At 55.2% G+C, this 16,023-nt stretch overlaps 1 protein-coding gene across 4 annotated transcripts; it reads left to right on the forward strand.

Moving 5' to 3' along the window:
- The first annotated feature begins 494 nt into the window (after positions 1 to 494).
- Positions 495 to 15,777, forward strand: LOC108921682 (phosphatidylinositol 4-phosphate 5-kinase type-1 gamma-like). 4 transcript variants are annotated; one of them, XM_029249284.1, is made up of 18 exons: positions 495 to 875; positions 6,628 to 6,659; positions 6,783 to 6,869; positions 7,229 to 7,359; positions 7,572 to 7,689; positions 7,883 to 8,035; positions 8,436 to 8,735; positions 9,198 to 9,403; positions 9,626 to 9,709; positions 9,809 to 9,857; positions 10,623 to 10,707; positions 10,846 to 11,007; positions 11,115 to 11,256; positions 11,454 to 11,486; positions 11,587 to 11,739; positions 11,964 to 12,096; positions 12,942 to 13,025; positions 13,844 to 15,777. In XM_029249284.1, exons 1-18 carry the CDS (start codon positions 791 to 793, stop codon positions 13,844 to 13,846), a joined length of 2,040 nt encoding a protein of 679 aa, XP_029105117.1. In that variant the 5' UTR covers positions 495 to 790; the 3' UTR covers positions 13,847 to 15,777. The 4 variants fall into 4 exon arrangements, with proteins under 4 accessions (XP_029105117.1, XP_029105119.1, XP_029105118.1 ...); XM_029249286.1 differs by lacking the exon at positions 13,844 to 15,777 and adding an exon at positions 12,378 to 12,427 and having other exon boundaries at positions 12,939 to 12,963; XM_029249285.1 differs by lacking the exon at positions 13,844 to 15,777 and adding an exon at positions 12,375 to 12,427 and having other exon boundaries at positions 12,939 to 12,958.
- The last annotated feature ends 246 nt before the right edge of the window (positions 15,778 to 16,023 follow it).

The raw sequence follows: 16,023 nt of genomic DNA on the forward strand, positions 1-16,023 counted from the left end.
ACACTTATAGTAATAATTGATTGGTCATCTTGCTGTGAGTTGGATTAGGGTGGGATGGGACCCGACCCCGCCTGCTGTTGTTGAAGTTATGTTCCCATGACTGCAGGATGTACTAGTGTACACCTTCCTCTCTCTCAGGTAATGGGGCAGCCTGAGCGGGGCCTTACACGGGCAGGGGAGAGGTGTAGTGGGGGTGTGTCACAGGTGTGTGGCTGTGGGGGGAACTGGATCAGGGTCTTTAAGAGGATTGATGTGAACAGAATGAGGTCAGTGGGGAGGATTACAGAGGACCCTGTGTGTGTGTGTGTGCGTGTGTGTGTGGCGCGTGCCAGATAAATGTCAGTGATACAGCGTTGGTTAAAAACACAACATTGTCCCACACGGCTGCTCTACAGGGTAACTTGGTGATATTATAATAATGAGAACGATGATAATATAGTAATAACGACCCCGATGGGCTGCGGACGAGTCCACTCTTCGTGCATGCGCAGAACGCTCCCGGTGGGGGGAGCTCGCGGGGCGGACAGCCTGCGCCTCCACGTCGCCTAGACGTCAGGCAGCGGCTCGTGCGATGACGTCGACGGGCCCGCGAGGGGCGTGACGTGGGTCCGCGGCGGAGAGACGCGATGGCTCGAGCGGAGTGGCGGAGCGGAGCGCGCGAGCACAAACATTGACATCAATATCCAGCGGAGAGACGTCGCGCGGGCGGCCATGGCGGCACGTGCGTAGTGCGGCGTCCAGCGGCGCGACGAGACCACTGACTGAGCGACTCCTCTCCACCCCCCCCGCCATGGACCCCCCCGGGAGGCGCGCGGCTGAGGAGGAGGAGGAGGAGGAGGAGGAGGGGGGGCTCGGCGTGGAGACCGCAGATCCGGGTACGTGAAATGATTCGGAAAATGACATGATGGGAAGCGTGAAAAATGAGGGGAGACGTGGAAGGTGGGCGATGATCATGATGATGATGATGGAGGCTGGTGCCGGAGCGTTATGATACATTAGCGGTAAAATGTATGAACATCTCATCTGCGTGTGTGAAGTGAACCATCGCTCGCACACGCAGACACACGCACACGCACACGCACACAGCTACCTCCTGAGGACTGTGGGGCTCGCTTTGTACGAAACGTCTTACTGATTGAGCGCGAGCGTATGATACATGATAATTGATAGCTCAACATGAATACAGTTACAGTACGATAGAATATAGATATGTCACATACGTGTCATACTCAGACATGAGATCATAGCTGCATTAGTTATACATTTAATATACAGAGAAGTGGGCAGCGATGAGTTCAGTAACGCACCTGCAAGCGTGTGGGACATGGGGGGGTCTTAGAGATTCGGAGAAGAGCAGCTCATCTCCAGGGTTACAAGGTAACCCATGAAGAATGAAAAATGACAATAAACCACGAAAGAGAAAACAACGAGAAGGAACCGCGGAGAACGAATCGTGCGGAAGGAACCGTGGCGACGAGCCGTGTGCCGGAGGTGCTCCTCCTCTGGGCCTCTGCTGCTCCCAGGATGGGACGCTCCTCCTGCTCCCCCTGCTCCTTCTTTGATTCATCCTTGTTGTGAACCATCTTGTGCTCGGCCAACGAGCATCACGTGGCAGCTCTGTCTCTCTCTCTCTGTCACACGCGTACGTGTAGAGTCGGGTTGAAAATACAACGACGATGAGGAATCAGAAGAGCGACTGACGCTCAGAGGGTCCCGGAGAAGGATGGAAGGATGGTGTCTCAGCAAGAGGTTGGAGCGGGATCTCAGCGAAGAGCAGAGCTCCTGCCGGCTCCTCCACGCGTTGGAGAACCACGGTGGTTACGAGGTCGATCCTCGTTCGAAGACCCCGCTGCCAACGTGTCCCCGGCGGGCTCCTGGGAGGAGGAGCTCAGTGAGGGACGGCGCCGTTGGTTGTTTCCCTCCAGATCCTTCAGCGAGGTCACGTGGCGAACACGAGGGAACACGCCTGTAAGCGTGAACACGGCAGCGGTGCGTGTCACTGCGGCGCCGTTCTTATCGTGGTACGATCGGCGGCACGTACCGCGTTAGTCATCGGCGTTCCTCATATTCATCGCGGTGAAGAAGGTTCTTCTAAATGTGACCAGTGAAGGGGAGCGTGGCGTGGGCTCTCCTGACCTCCCGGTGTGATGTGCTCCGGCAAACATGGGGGTTTTGGACGGTGTCTGTGTCTGTGTCTAGAGCTCTTTGTCTGTGGTTCGTGACCTTTATTTGCTGTCGGCCGTTCGCCGCTTCGGAGGAAAGTTTCTTGCCGACCAGTCCGGCCCGTGTAATTTAATGCGGTCAGCAGCGGTCGACCAGCCTGCGTGCCGCAGGTCCCGTGTTTTACTGCGACGTGTCACTGCAGCCGTGCGATGAGGTGCCTGAGAACCTGACGGGTTGGTCACCGAACGAACTGCTCTGCCGAAACGTCCGCCGAAGCAGCGCCGAAGGCCGCGGCCGCGCGCCCCGCTCAGCGGAGACACGGCGACGGTGGAACGGAGACCTTCTCGTTCCGACGTGAGCTCTGCTGTCCCCGGTGACGCCCTCGCCGCCCGATCTCCCTCGTTCTCCTCTCTCGTTTCCACAAGCTCACATACGATCCCCGCAACCTCACACCGTCGGCTCAGCGTCTCGGCGTGGCGGGCGCTTGTGGACACGCGTTTTGCCCTGCCTTTTGGGTCTCAGATGATCTTTGAAGCGAAAGCCAGAGTAACGCGTGGGGGACGAGGGCGGCTCGTGTCGTGGGGTCGTGCCTCTTTGAGGGGGGGTCTCGTCCATCTCCCTGCATGTGCCGCCGTGAACCTGGCTCGGCCGTCCGGGTCGTCAGGCTGCGGCGTTCCTCACCCTCCGCGCTCCACTTTTCGCCTCGTCGAGATGTTAGCGCTCCGATTAAGTCGATCCTCTTCGACCTGAAAAAGTCCCCAAAAATAGCTCCCGAAACAGATTCGGTCCACGAGACACACAGAAAGAGTGGTGTGACCTGCAGTCCCCCTCCTCGGGTCCCGTTTGCTCCGCCTGGACAAGGCGATGGGCGGCGGAGTGCGGTCGGGCGCTCTCTCACGGGGTCATGTTGGGACAGGTGCGTTCAGACACTCGGACTCATGAGTCCTAAGTCGTCGTGGAGCCGCTCGCTTCTCTCCCGGGTGACGAGACGCAACGAGCGCGGCGGCGGCCGATGGGGTGAAATGTCAGATGGGGCAAAGGGTTCGACTCTGTGAATCTGTACAGCTGAGAGGCCCTTTGGGTGAAAACACGCACGCACGCACGCACGCACGCGCGCGCGCAGTCCGTTTCTCCGACTGCAGGCAGCCGCGCCCGGACTCTTCCCGACCGCTTTGGACCCTCCCGGTCCGCCGTCTCCGCGTGTGTGACTGGCAGGTGAAGGTAAACTCCGTGCGCCACACCTGGCGGCTCGGGGTGCTGCATCGTGACCTTAATCCAGGTAGGTGCGCGCCGGCGTCTGCGAGCGATGCGACCCGCTGCTGTTCGTCTGTCTCGACACGTGACCTGCGCTCCGTGGCCCCTTTCGCAGCGTTGCGTCACCGAGGCTCTTTCTCAAGCGAGCTTAACGACAGCCGAGGGTCCGGCAGCAGTTCCCACCCTGGGATTGTGCGGCAGGTCCGCTTCCTGCGCGTGGTTCGTATTTCCTGTGTTTCCGTGCATCTCGGCACTGGTGGGAAAACGGCGTGCGTCACTTTGAGAAGACGAGCGACCGGCGGTGCGGAGCGCGGTGTCGCACTCTTATGTTGAGCGGGTTCTTCCCTGCAAGTGTTAGTCAGCGTTTCTGAGCTGCGGCTGCTGCCACCGCCCGTTGCTGTTCGGCGGAAGGTGTGCGAGAAGTGAAGCCGTGCGCTTTCCGCGGCCTCGGGGCACCGTTGGTCCATTTGTGCGTTACTGCCGGCGCTGAGTGCCGGTGACGGTGGTGACGATGCTGATGGTGGCAGCGGTGACGTTAAACGAGTCCGCCTTATTCTCTCGGGGACCCGATGGTCACCGCCACCAGACAGTGAAACTGCAGCCGAGGATTCCCTCCAAGCGCTCATCCGCTCTTTCTGCCCTCGTCCTTAAGCCCTGCCATAGGGCTCCCTTCCTCTTCCTCGACTCATTACTTACTCCTCCCACTGGAATGCAGGGCCCCGATTGGCTGGCAGCGGCAGCAGCTTCCCGTGTGTGCGATCGACGTTCCGCTTGCCGGGCGGAGTCCGCAGATTAGTCTGGCTCAATCCGATCGAGGTTCCTCCTCTCGGCGATGACTTGTTCTCAAATAGATGAGGAGCCTGCAGATCCCCGTGGAGACGCGGCCCTTTGCGTCAGCGTTCCGTGATTTCGCAGAGTTCGCGCCTTCTTCTCCGCTGTGACCGCGGTGGACCTGTAGTTGTCTGACGGCCTCGGCTCCGAGGGGCTTCCTCGCGGTGAGATTTCACTTTCCAGCTTCATTTGTTGTCGTTCCCTCCCTCGGACGCGGTGGAAGTGAGAAACCTCCGGGTGCTCTGGTTTCCTCCCACAGTCCAAAGACATGCTGTTCAGGTTCCCCCCGTAGCGTGTGAGTGACAGAGAGAGTGTGTGTGTTTCACTGAAGTATGGATGAGTGACCCGGTGTATGTAGTGTACCTAGCAGGGTAAGTCACCGCGGTGAATAAGGTGTGTGGGCTGATAGTAACACTACAGAGAGTTCATTGGAAGTCGCTTTGGAGAAAAGCATCTGATAATTAAATACATGTAAACCATTGAGTGCAGTATCCAGGAGAACGTAGAAACTTTCAGAATCTTAGGAAAGTGGTTATTACCGACATTCTTAAAGGTCTTTGGTGATTGGTCAGCTAGGTAATATTTTTTGTAGTTTTGAAGCTTCATTTAGCGAAAGGTGAGACAAAGACTTTGGGAAATTTCTTGACGAGAGACGCCAGAGTTACCAAAAATTCTGCCTTGGCTTTTCTGGGTTTGCAGATGGCTGATGTTTCCACCGACACTCATATTTTCATACTTGACAAAGAGTTACAGATGGAGACAAAGCGCAGTCGGTGTGTCCAATACCCCCGTTTTGACTCGAAGGTCAGGGCTTTCAAGCGGGTGGAAGCACAGAGGTGATGGACGTTGATGGAGCAGCTAGGAAATCCACTTGAGGGAGATGGGTTTGAGACCCTTCTTGAATGCTGGCAGGGACTCGGGCGCTCCGAGGGACACGGGAGCTCGTCCTGCCGCGTCGGGCCGAAAACCGCGAACCCGTCGAATCGTGGCGACTCTGCACATGGGTCCCTGTGTGGTTGCGCCTCACACCTCCAGCGGCGTCTTCCCCCTCACCGCTCAGCGCTCTAATTGGTAACTTGGTGTTCCCAGGCGACGCGGCGAGACCCGAGGGTTGGCTGTGCTTCCCAGAGATGCCTTTCCTTCCGCTGCTATTGTGCTTTCAGAGACACCGCCACATAGGGCTCATCCCACACGCACGTCTCGCTGACCTTCCTCTTGGTCCTTACCCAAATGGCGATGGCCCGCAGCGGCCTGTCATTAAGTGAGCGGTGACGGTGCGCTGACGGGACACGTCTCCCCTGCCGCTGGAGCGCTGGACGCCCCGGTCACCTCCGCGGGAGCACCCGGAGAGGGCGGAGCGCTTTGCGTTCGCACCCAGGCTCTTTCCGCAGGCGCCCTCGCGCTCCGCCAACGGCGGACGTGCGCGGCCGGCTCTGGGTAAGCGGCTCGGCCCAATTAGCGGCTTTGGAGCGTGACGCCGCTGCGCCGGAGCTCCCGCTCGCCGAGGCGGCGGAAGAGACTCGTGTGGTCTTGACAGCCCCCCGTGGGCCGCTTCTCGTTCCGCTCTCACGTCGGGGTTTGGGACCGCAATCGCCTGGTCCCTGGGGAGTTTGAGGCAGACGGCCGGTCGCGTTGGATCCGCTTTGCGTGAGGCTCGGCTCCGGCTCCGCGTCTTCTCTCGAACCCGTCTTTCAGGGACTCGAGCCTTGGGTGGGGTCGGTGGCTGAGGGCCAAAGTGCGGTAACCCGTGGCGGCTCTCTGCGGATACCGCCGTCCCCTGAAACAGGCCCGTTGTTTGGTGTAAAATGCCTCCGATAGTTTGGAGCATGTTGGGTTCCGTTTCGCCAGTTCTGGTGGTGGGGGATGCGACCCTCCCCTCCCCTCCCCTCCCCTGCGCCCTGTTCTGTCACCCACTGCAGCCCCTCTTCATTTTTAGCCCGACATTCTCACCTCTGGTGGGATTTAATTTTCGCATTTGCTGTGTTTTCATTCACACGTCTGTCACGGGGTGGCAGATGGGCTCCTGTCGGGCATCACGTGAGCGCACCCCCTCCCCCTGCGCCCAAATGGCCCTGTACTCCACGGCCGTGGACTCCATCTGGAGCGGGGCCGCCTGCGGAGAGTCCACCGCGTCGGGGCGGCTGTCAGGTGGGCTCTGGTGTCCACTGCGCTTCATCTTTCTCTTTCTTACTTCCGTTCGGTTCGGTTCGGTGCCGCACGGTGTGTGCGGACAGCCGAGTGTCACACGCTCAATATCCCTGTGTTTCCTGTGCGCTGGCCAAGCGGCGTGCGTCTCAATCCAAGGGGGCGCCGCCTGTCCACCTGCAGCCCCGTCATCAGCACAGCGTGACTGTGTGTCTCTGCTTGTCTCTCCTCCAGACTGCGGCGCCAGGAAGCTCTACGTTACAGAGGTGAGTCGCGTCCCCTGGCGCATCCCCTGTCGCGTCCCACCTCCGAGTCCCCGGCGGGCTCCTTGTGCGGCCCCGCGTTGTGCCGAGCGTCACCTGCTCGCTCTCCCTCTGCCTCTCGCTCAGATGCCGTCCTCCTCGGGACACATGGGCTCCGGGAAGAAGATTGGACACAGGGGGGTGGACGCCTCGGGGGAGACCACCTACAAGAAGGTTACACTGATGAAACTGATTTGAAACACCGTTGATCTGCGTATGAGCGCAAACTGCCATGTCCGGTGCATCACGGTGTCAGTGCTAGATGATTAATCATTTCAATAGATGATGATTACTAATTAATTCATTTTAATAGTTTGATAATTGCAAATGCAGCTTTGGTGACGTGTGTATTATGTTGGCTTGTTACCGTGTGTTTTCTTAAAAGAGTGGAAGCAGACAAACTTGCCCGTAAATGAGTTTAAGTGGTAAATCACAGTGATCATTAATGGGACCATATCACTGTCTCCACACACACACACACACACACACACACACACACACACACACACACACACACACACGCGCGCGAACAGACTACGTCGTCGGCCCTGAAGGGCGCCATCCAGCTGGGCATCGGCTACACCGTGGGCAACCTGAGCTCCAAGCCGGAGAGGGACGTTCTCATGCAGGACTTCTACGTGGTGGAGAGCATCTTCTTCCCCAGGTGAGCCTGCAGACAGCGAAGTGAGCGAAGGACACAGGTTTACCTGTGTGGTACCTGTGCCTTTACACACACACACGCACACGCACACATGGCATCTTGAGCTGTTTAAACAGAAGCCATGTATCCTAGAAGGAGTTTTTGTTCTGGTCGTGGGGGACGTGCTGGTGTTATGAGGACACCCCATGAGTCACTGTCCCCCTACTCATCTCCAGCGAGGGCAGCAATCTGACTCCCGCCCATCACTACCCCGACTTCCGCTTCAAGACCTACGCTCCCGTGGCCTTCCGCTACTTCCGCGAGCTCTTCGGCATCCGGCCCGACGACTACCTGGTAAGCGCCTCGACACCGGAGTGTGTTCACAGGAAGCCCGCCGGGGTTTTCTAGGAGGAGGGTGTGAGTCACCGGCCACTAATTACGGTCAGCCTCACGTGATGAGTCACAGAAGTGCCTCTGTGTGCGTGCATGCGTGTGTGTGTTTGTTCCAGCCCTTTGAGGATTTTGTCCTGCGCCCATCTTTCTGCAGTACTCGCTGTGCAATGAGCCTCTCATTGAGCTGTCGAACCCGGGTGCCAGTGGATCCATCTTCTACGTCACCAAGGATGACGAGTTCATCATCAAGACCGTTATGCACAAGGAGGCCGAATTCTTGCAGAAGTTGCTCCCTGGTTACTACATGGTCAGTGTATCTCTCTCTCCCACACACACACACACACACACACACACACACACGCACACACACACACGCACACACGCATGCACACACATGCCAGTGTTAATCCGTGCGACTATTCTTAGCCAAACGGAATCCTGGGCCACAACCTGCGGTAATCTCCTGCAGCAGGAGACCCGTAATCCGAGTGGGAAAAGAGCCTTATCATCGCGCTCTGGGCCCACCTCCTGGCACGGAGGCTCTGCTGTGGTCGACTCCACACGCCAGAGACACGCATGAGCTCTGGATTGCAGTTTGGTCGCCGCAGCTGGACACGTGTCCCTCTGCCAGGTTGGTTGTGCTCTTGCTCACTGTGCTCTTGCTGTCTGTCCCCTCCGCCTCCTCTCTGCGCTGCTGGGTGGTATAGAACCTGAACCAGAACCCCCGCACCCTGCTGCCCAAGTTCTTCGGGCTGTACTGCGTGCAGTCGGGGGGGAAGAACATCCGCGTGGTGGTGATGAACAACGTTCTCCCGCGCGCTGTCCGCATGCACCTCAAATACGACCTGAAGGGCTCCACGTACAAGCGGCGTGCCTCCAAGAAGGAGCGAGAGAAGACCAAGCCCACCTTCAAGGACCTGGACTTTCTGCAGGACGTGCAGGACGGGTTGATGCTGGACGCAGACACATACAGTGCCCTGGTGAAGACGCTGCAGAGGGACTGCTTGGTGAGAACCGTTGCACCGGACACCGCACTGAGAGGCGACCCAGAGCTGTTCTCTGGTCTAAACTGCCTGAAATAGTTTACAGCGCGTCTGGTTCGGTTCAGTTTCTCTTCTGTTCGAGAGACTTTGCTTAGAACTTCTTCGCACACATGGGAAGCACAGTGCACACAAGTCACACAGGTCCCGCTACGAACTCCGTTTTGTGCTCTGGAATGACACTGAGCGACGCGTAACTACAAACATTCTCTATTAATAAGCAGCTTGGTATCTGCAGACCTTCCGTGTTGCTGGATACTGAGCTTCTATACAAGGTGAGAACATTTAAGAATGAAAATAAAAGATCCTCCCACAAGCCCCCTGTTTTCACAAAGCTTGATATCTACGGATAGAGCTCAGGTTGAGAACAGTGGTGTGCCAGTAGGTTTCTTCCAGGACTTGAACCTGTGACCTGACTGTGTGGGGCAGGTGCTGGAGAGCTTCAAGATAATGGACTACAGCCTGCTGCTGGGGGTACACAACATGGAACAGGCGGAGCACGAGAGGCAAGCGGAGGGCTCCCAGGGGCCCAGCGGAGAGTCTCGGCCCGTCGCCCAAAAGGCCCTCTACTCCACGGCCATGGAGTCCATCCAGGGCGGGGCTGCCTGCGGAGAGTCCATCGAGACAGATGACACGTGGGTTGATACAGCTGAATTCATCCATGTAGACACACCAGTATGAAGTCAAACACGTTGCAGGTTCCTTCTGTGCAGCGGATGCTGGACACCTCCTGTGTGACTAGAACTTCTGTAGCCTTGACTGAGTCTGAATGCAAGGGAGGAGTTTGGGAGTCTGGAGTATACGCAGGGGGTCTGCAGAATGGGGCTGAGAGCTGCTGACTCATTGTGTCTCTCCAGGATGGGGGGCATCCCTGCGAGCAACAGCAAAGGTGAACGGCTGCTGCTGTACATCGGCATTATTGACATCCTGCAGTCCTACAGGTAACTGGGCCCGTGGTTCGAGCGTTGTCAGAGGAGACGCTTCATTTTTATTGTACATTTTTTCTTGATTCAGTTTTTAATCTCTGTCATACCTTTCAGGCTCATCAAAAAGCTGGAGCACACATGGAAGGCTCTTGTTCATGATGGGGTGAGTCAAAACCTCACTAGTTCCCTGACTAGTTGGGTAAACACCCAGCTATCCCGCCCAGGTCTTAGCACATAATCCTTCCTCTCTCAGTTCACACACCCGTGTGTCTCAGCATCAGAATTACATAACTTCTGACCATAATTTTCTGTGTTCCGAAACCACATGTGAATTTGCTTTGCCATTTCGCCATTACTTAGTGAGTGACATCAGCTCTAGAATTCGGTAAATGAATAGAGGTAGTCTGTTCTAATGGCCCATACATTTCGGCCTTTGAAGGAAAAGGCCCCTGTAACATTCTCTGATGCCGCTGTGATGTCAGAACCACAGACTTGTGACCAGTTCCTCCTCCACCTTTAAATGATTTAACATGGGGCAGCGTCTGTGTCATTCTTTGTCTCTTACAGCTTTATCGCCAGGTCTCCTGGGTAATTCCACCCTCTCCTCTCATGCATTCATTAATGAGCAGAGAGAAGTAGAATTTGGCTGAGGTGTGCTGGGTCATGTTTAACGAAACACTCAGGTGAAATTTTGTCAAATTTTTGCTGTTGAGAAAGTTTCGGCTCGTATCAGTTCAGTGTAGTTCCATTCGGACTCCCGAGTGTGCCGGTACCGTCTGTCTCTGCTTTATCCTGCTTCTGTTGCCGCCGCTGCTGTGTATGTGCGGTTTGAGAAAGACACCTAAATTTCCAGCGGGTGTCTGATACATATGTGTGTGTGAGTGGTATCATGACTGCTAACCTCTGTATGCTTGTGTCCCTTCGGTAGGACACTGTGTCGGTCCACAGGCCCAATTTCTATGCCGACAGATTCTTCAGGTTCATGAGCACCACTGTTTTTAAGAAGAACACCTGTAAGTAACTTGATCTGTGACACATCGTTTACTGCTGTGTAGACTCTCTTCCGTGTGTGTACATGTATGTTAGAGAGAAAGCGATGAACTTGTCTTTAAAAACCCACTGAAGTACTGGTTGCCTCCCGGTTTCCACAGCTTTGAAAACGTCCCCCTCCAAGAAAGGCCGAGGAGCGCTGGGGGTCCCCAGATACCCAGGAACAGGTGCGGCGTGGTCAGCTAGCCGACTGCCCTCGGAAGGGGATGATGACACCTGCGACCTGGGTGGAGCTCATAGCTTCCCCACACTGGAGGATGACGGTATGTAGCTCATTTACTCTACGGGTAATGCTGTGAAACGTAAGAATGAAAAGGCACGTTCTCACTCATGTCACCTCCCACATCCACGTGTACTCTTTGTGTATCAGGTCGGCCAGAATTCCTGCCTTGCACCCCGCCCTCTTTTGAAGAGGCAACCACGGCATCCATCGCAACCACCCTGTCCTCTACAACCTCCTTGTCCATCCCTGAGCGTTCCCCATCGGACACCTCTGAGCATTCGCGCGGCAGGTAGCCTCCACTGGCACGGGCTCTCAGACGCACACACACATGCACGCAGAGCTTTTGGCCTCCGCTGACCAGTGTTCTTGCGCAGGAGCATGCACATGCAGACACATGCATATGGAATCAGTTGCCTTTCTCTAGTAGCACCACACCCTGTGGAATCTGATGTGATGAAGTGCAGCCTTTCTCCTTTTCTGCTGCAGGAGGCACACCCAGTCGCTGAGCCACGAGGGCAGGTGGGTAGGTCTCCATGCACAGGGTCTCTCGCAGAGCCTGTACCACTTCACACCTTCTCCATTCCCTTTTTTTCGTGGGACTGTAATGGCTTTGTATCAGAGCCCAGGAGGAGGCCCGTCTATATGAGGAAGACCAGCAGACGATCACCGTGGAGGTGGTGAAGAGACATGACAGCGATCCCTCCTTCCTGCCCCCGGAACTAGTGGCAGAGCCAACACCAGATCCGACACCAGAACCAACCCCTGAGACCAGGTATTGCTGGCAGCGTCACCAGGCTTCCACACCTTCAGAGGCCCATTTCCAGGGTACAGAGCGCACGGAACATTAGTGTCAAATGAAAGCAATTTCAGTAATGAACTCCATAAATAACGAGCCTGTTTTTTGAGTAGGCCTCAGCACCACACAAGACAGCGGCCCACCCGTGTGTATCGGAGTGGTTGTGTCCCTCACTAGACCCATATCTGTGCCAATCGCAGCGAAGCCCCAGAGGAAGCGTCGGCCCCATGTCGGCCCCACGTGGAGCCAGACGCTGCCAGCCAGCTGTCGGAGTGCGCCAGCCATGGCTCTTTGGAAGACGAGGAGGACGTGCCAATCACCGACATCTATTTTGTAAGCCCCACCCCATGTTTGTGCGCATTGCGTATAGAAGTGCTTATTGCTTAAACGTGAACACAAAAGTAAATAGTGCACCACTTTAGTGCTTTGTTTTCTGCTCACGTTCTAAATCTGAAAAGCGAACTTGATATCCCACCTGATCGTGGGGTCTGAGCGAGGGGGGGTTGGGTGGTGGGCAGACTCATCAGCGGGCTGCGCTGTGATACGACTCGGTGAGGAGGGCACCAGGTTTACGGTTGACTGCCACCTCTTGCTGTTGTTTGCATGTTCAGCAGATCCGTGGTCAGGAGGACCTGCTGGAGCTGAGTTTGTGAGAGTGAGAGAGGTGGGGCATTGGGCATGCAGTGCCTGGGTGTGTATGTGTGTCTGTGCTGCATGAGCCGTGTGGTGTGCCTTCATCTTTCAGCAGAACAAGAGTGGCCCCCGTGTGCCGTGACCTCACGTGGCCTCCCTCTCTGTTTCCACATCATTTCTCATCTCATAACAGTTTGTTGTTTCTCATTCTGCTGAGCTCATCTTAGTTTTGTTTTCTCTTTCTTTGCGCTCATCACTTCTTACCATCATCGTTTCCATTCTTTCTTCCTCTCTCTGCTGTGCTCCCCTCTCTTCCCCTCCTGCGTGTCGCTGCTGTGCTGGTCAGTTTGCGGACGGGAGGTACTGGGTCTACTCCCCGATCCTGCGCCGTCGCAAGCTGAGCTCCAGCTCCAGCAGCATCGTAAGTGTGGACTATGGAGCTCATGAGCTGAGGACCCTCTGGGTGGGAGGACTGCAGCAGGACAAAGACCTGTCCTCTCCGAAGGGTCGTTGGTTCACGGTCAGCTGTCGTGTTTCCACAGCAGCCCCCCGAGGACAGGAGCTGGGTGTACTCTCCTCTGCACTATGGTACCGAGACTCAGGCCCTGTCGGACGGGGAGGACGAGACAGTAAGTGTGGGACTTCCAGATGTCCCAGTTTGTCCACCATATCCCAGAATGCCTGAGAATGTTCCATGGCCTCTCTTCCCTCCCCTTGCAGCTCCAGTGCTCAACACAGGAACATGTTTTTAACCCATGTCATCCAGTCCTTTACCCTCATCGTAATGACCGCCATGTTCGCCGCTCTAGTCATCGGCGAAAGCAGTGCAGCGGCTCCTTGTGTTATGAACAGTTAAGAATTTACTGAAAATACACCTATTATCTTCTAAACTTTCTATGTGCTGCGGCGTGAATGTCAACATGTCCAGCCAATAGGTGGCAGGAAAGGGCCAATTCAATTGTCAATTCAACTCACTTCCACTGTGTTTACATCTCACATCTGGTGATCCTGAGGTTTGGTGATCAAGAACAAGATGAGTAATGTTGCACTTGTATATGGGATGAACTGTCTAAAATCACCAAAGAATAGGCGACAGCATTTTAAGTAATTTTAAGCTAGTTTTAGTGATAAAGTAACAAAGTAAAATACAAGAAATGAGTACGTGGCAAAAAATAAAAAAATCTTTCAAAGCATTATTGATTTATCGCTACATTTGAGATTTTCTCAGAGCTTAGCGACCCTCTGTATTGTTAATGTTCATTGAACTGTCGATCGTGGCACAGTAGTAATAGTGACCTTGAGTTACAAACAACTTGAGTTACAAACAGACCTCCGGCCCTTGTTGTCTTTTGTCAGCCGAGGAGCTGCTGTGTAGCCTTGAAGTCCCTGTTTACAAAGGGCTGTGAGAAGAGCATCACACCTCCCTCCGTGTCTCTCTCGTCCACAGTAAATCCCACAGGGCCGTGGGGCGGAGCGCGCCGCAGGCTGCATCTCCAGGGGCAACTCACAGCAGGGCTCGTGACTCGTCAGGCGGTGGCGCTATTTCGGCCTCGGTCCATGGAAATGGCGGGGCGGCAAAAATGGGAGGAATTCTCAGAAACGTCTTTGACTCTTCATCCTCAGCTCCCAGGTCCCTCTTTCGCTCCCATCGAAAACATATAAGCATACGAACAAGCAGAGCGACTGTAGTTTAGCATGCCGTGTGTGTGCGTGTGCGTTTCTCTCTGATGCAGGACCTGGCCGGCATGAGGTCATCTTCGCTGTCTCACCTCCCCGTCCGTCCAGCTCTGTTGTGGGAATTCACTTACCGTAACCGGTATCACATTAACCGTATTGTCCGATGACTCTGTGTGTGAATGTCTTCGGTCCACGTGTGATGCTGTGGGGAAATTATACACATTTATGTTGTCAGTTTCAAAGAAAACCTTGTTGACCATTCTGTGTGACTACCAGTACTTTACCACTTTACTTTGCGTGAGTGTGGATTGTTCTGTGTCTCCAGGGGACCAGACGTGCTCAACTGTAAATATTGTTTCATTTGGCGACTGTGTTGAACAGCCCTGCCGTGTCCTGGACGTGCTCCAGGTGCTCCTCCCACTTCCTGTCTCGTGTCACGTCACGTCCTGTCTGATGCCCGCAGTCTCCTGGTTACCAGCTCTCTTTGTTGTCACATGTGTAAACCAGCATTTGTGAGGATTCTCGTCCGTTCGCGTGTTGGAAGCGTGCTGTGCAGGCTGTGGACGGTGGGCGCGGTCGTGGTTGCCCGGGTAACCGCCGGACGGGAGTCATCGTGGGAGGTTTTCACTGCACTCGTGGGGTGTCAGAGATCACACGGTAAAGACTGAGAGCCTCCCACTGAGGTGGTCATCTTTGCTTGTCTCGCTTGTCATCATGGCGCGCGTGTGCCCGCGTGTGCGTTTGCCCCGTTCTCAAACTTTGGCAGTTTTTTCATGAGTCTACCCCCTCCTGCGCTCCACGTGATCACAGTGAAATGGTAATGACCACACCTCCCTGCCGGACGGTGACCGTTCCCCAGTCACAGTGGACGTGTCTCCCCGGAAAGACCTTCCCGCGTACGCTTGTTGGCCCTGGTGGGGGTGTGGTGTCTAAGTAGGAGCGCGGTGTGTGGCACTGTGTTGCGTACAGGCCTGGCGCACAGATACAGCCCTGCATGTCCTCTCCTCACATTATCATAGCGGTCTTCGTGCGGTTCGGGACAGTTTTTCCAGCTGCGGACACCCATACTGTCCCCCACGCCGCTGAGGTCCGATGCCACGCGGCCCGTTTACGGGAAGGTTGTAGGAACGCTCCCCTATCGTCAGGGCTTCAGGTGTCATTCGGACTGTCGCGGTCATACGCGGTCGGTCCCGGTTGCTGGGGGGTTTACTGTCCATTTGTCCTCAGTGACGCGTGGGGAGACTTGCTGGATGGCACAGGCAGGACGTGTGTAAATACGGTTCGTTCCGTCACCTACTCATGGTGTGTCTGATCGCAAACGGCTTACGCTTCATATTCGATAACATGCAGAACCACTTGAGGTCGTTGTCACACTCTTTTACGTTATTGTGGGACCATGTTTGGTCATGGAGAACATTTCTGTTCTGCGGTTGATTCTTCGAGAAATTCCGCATGGATTTTGTGTGTGTGTGTGTGTGTGTGTGTGTGTGCATGCGCACACCTGTTAAAATGCTGTTTACCATTTTTTGGGCATTGTTGTTTTGTCACCAAAAGTCATTTTTGAAAAAGAGACCAAGTTTTGTGTTCCAGCAGCTGTAACCCGAACCCATTTCTCATTATGTGAACAGATTTATTTATTATATCACGGACACAGTGCGTAAATACCTTTGTTTGTGTGTTGAGCTCTAAAGAACAGAGAATAAAGCAGTTTCTCAACTGTGAGTGTGTGAATTTGTCTCTGACTCAGTTTGTGTGTGTGTGTGTGTGTGTGTGTGTGGGGGGGGGGGGGTCCACACGCACGTATAATGAGAGTGTTTCTGAGCACTGCTCATCCCCGCCGCTCTTGCATTCAGTGCGTCTCCGGACACACTGCTCATCACTGGAGTGGACGGAAGAAGGCAGCGAGTCCTCGACACCTTTCACAACCAGGTCTGTTTCCTCGGAGAATCC

This window comes from Scleropages formosus, chromosome 25 (genome assembly GCF_900964775.1).
Source record: "Scleropages formosus chromosome 25, fSclFor1.1, whole genome shotgun sequence".
Classification (NCBI taxonomy): Eukaryota; Metazoa; Chordata; class Actinopteri; order Osteoglossiformes; family Osteoglossidae; genus Scleropages; species Scleropages formosus.

What these genes read in the sequence shown, in the direction of transcription:
- LOC108921682 (XM_029249283.1), top strand. Translation starts at nt 791, where the DNA reads ATGGACCCCCCCGGGAGGCGCGCGGCTGAGGAGGAGGAGGAGGAGGAG. An exon ending in TCCGGCCCGACGACTACCTG is followed by an intron (nt 7,690 to 7,882) that starts GTAAGCGCCTCG and finishes ATCTTTCTGCAG; the next exon opens with TACTCGCTGTGCAATGAGCC. An exon ending in AGGCTCTTGTTCATGATGGG is followed by an intron (nt 9,858 to 10,622) that starts GTGAGTCAAAAC and finishes TCCCTTCGGTAG; the next exon opens with GACACTGTGTCGGTCCACAG.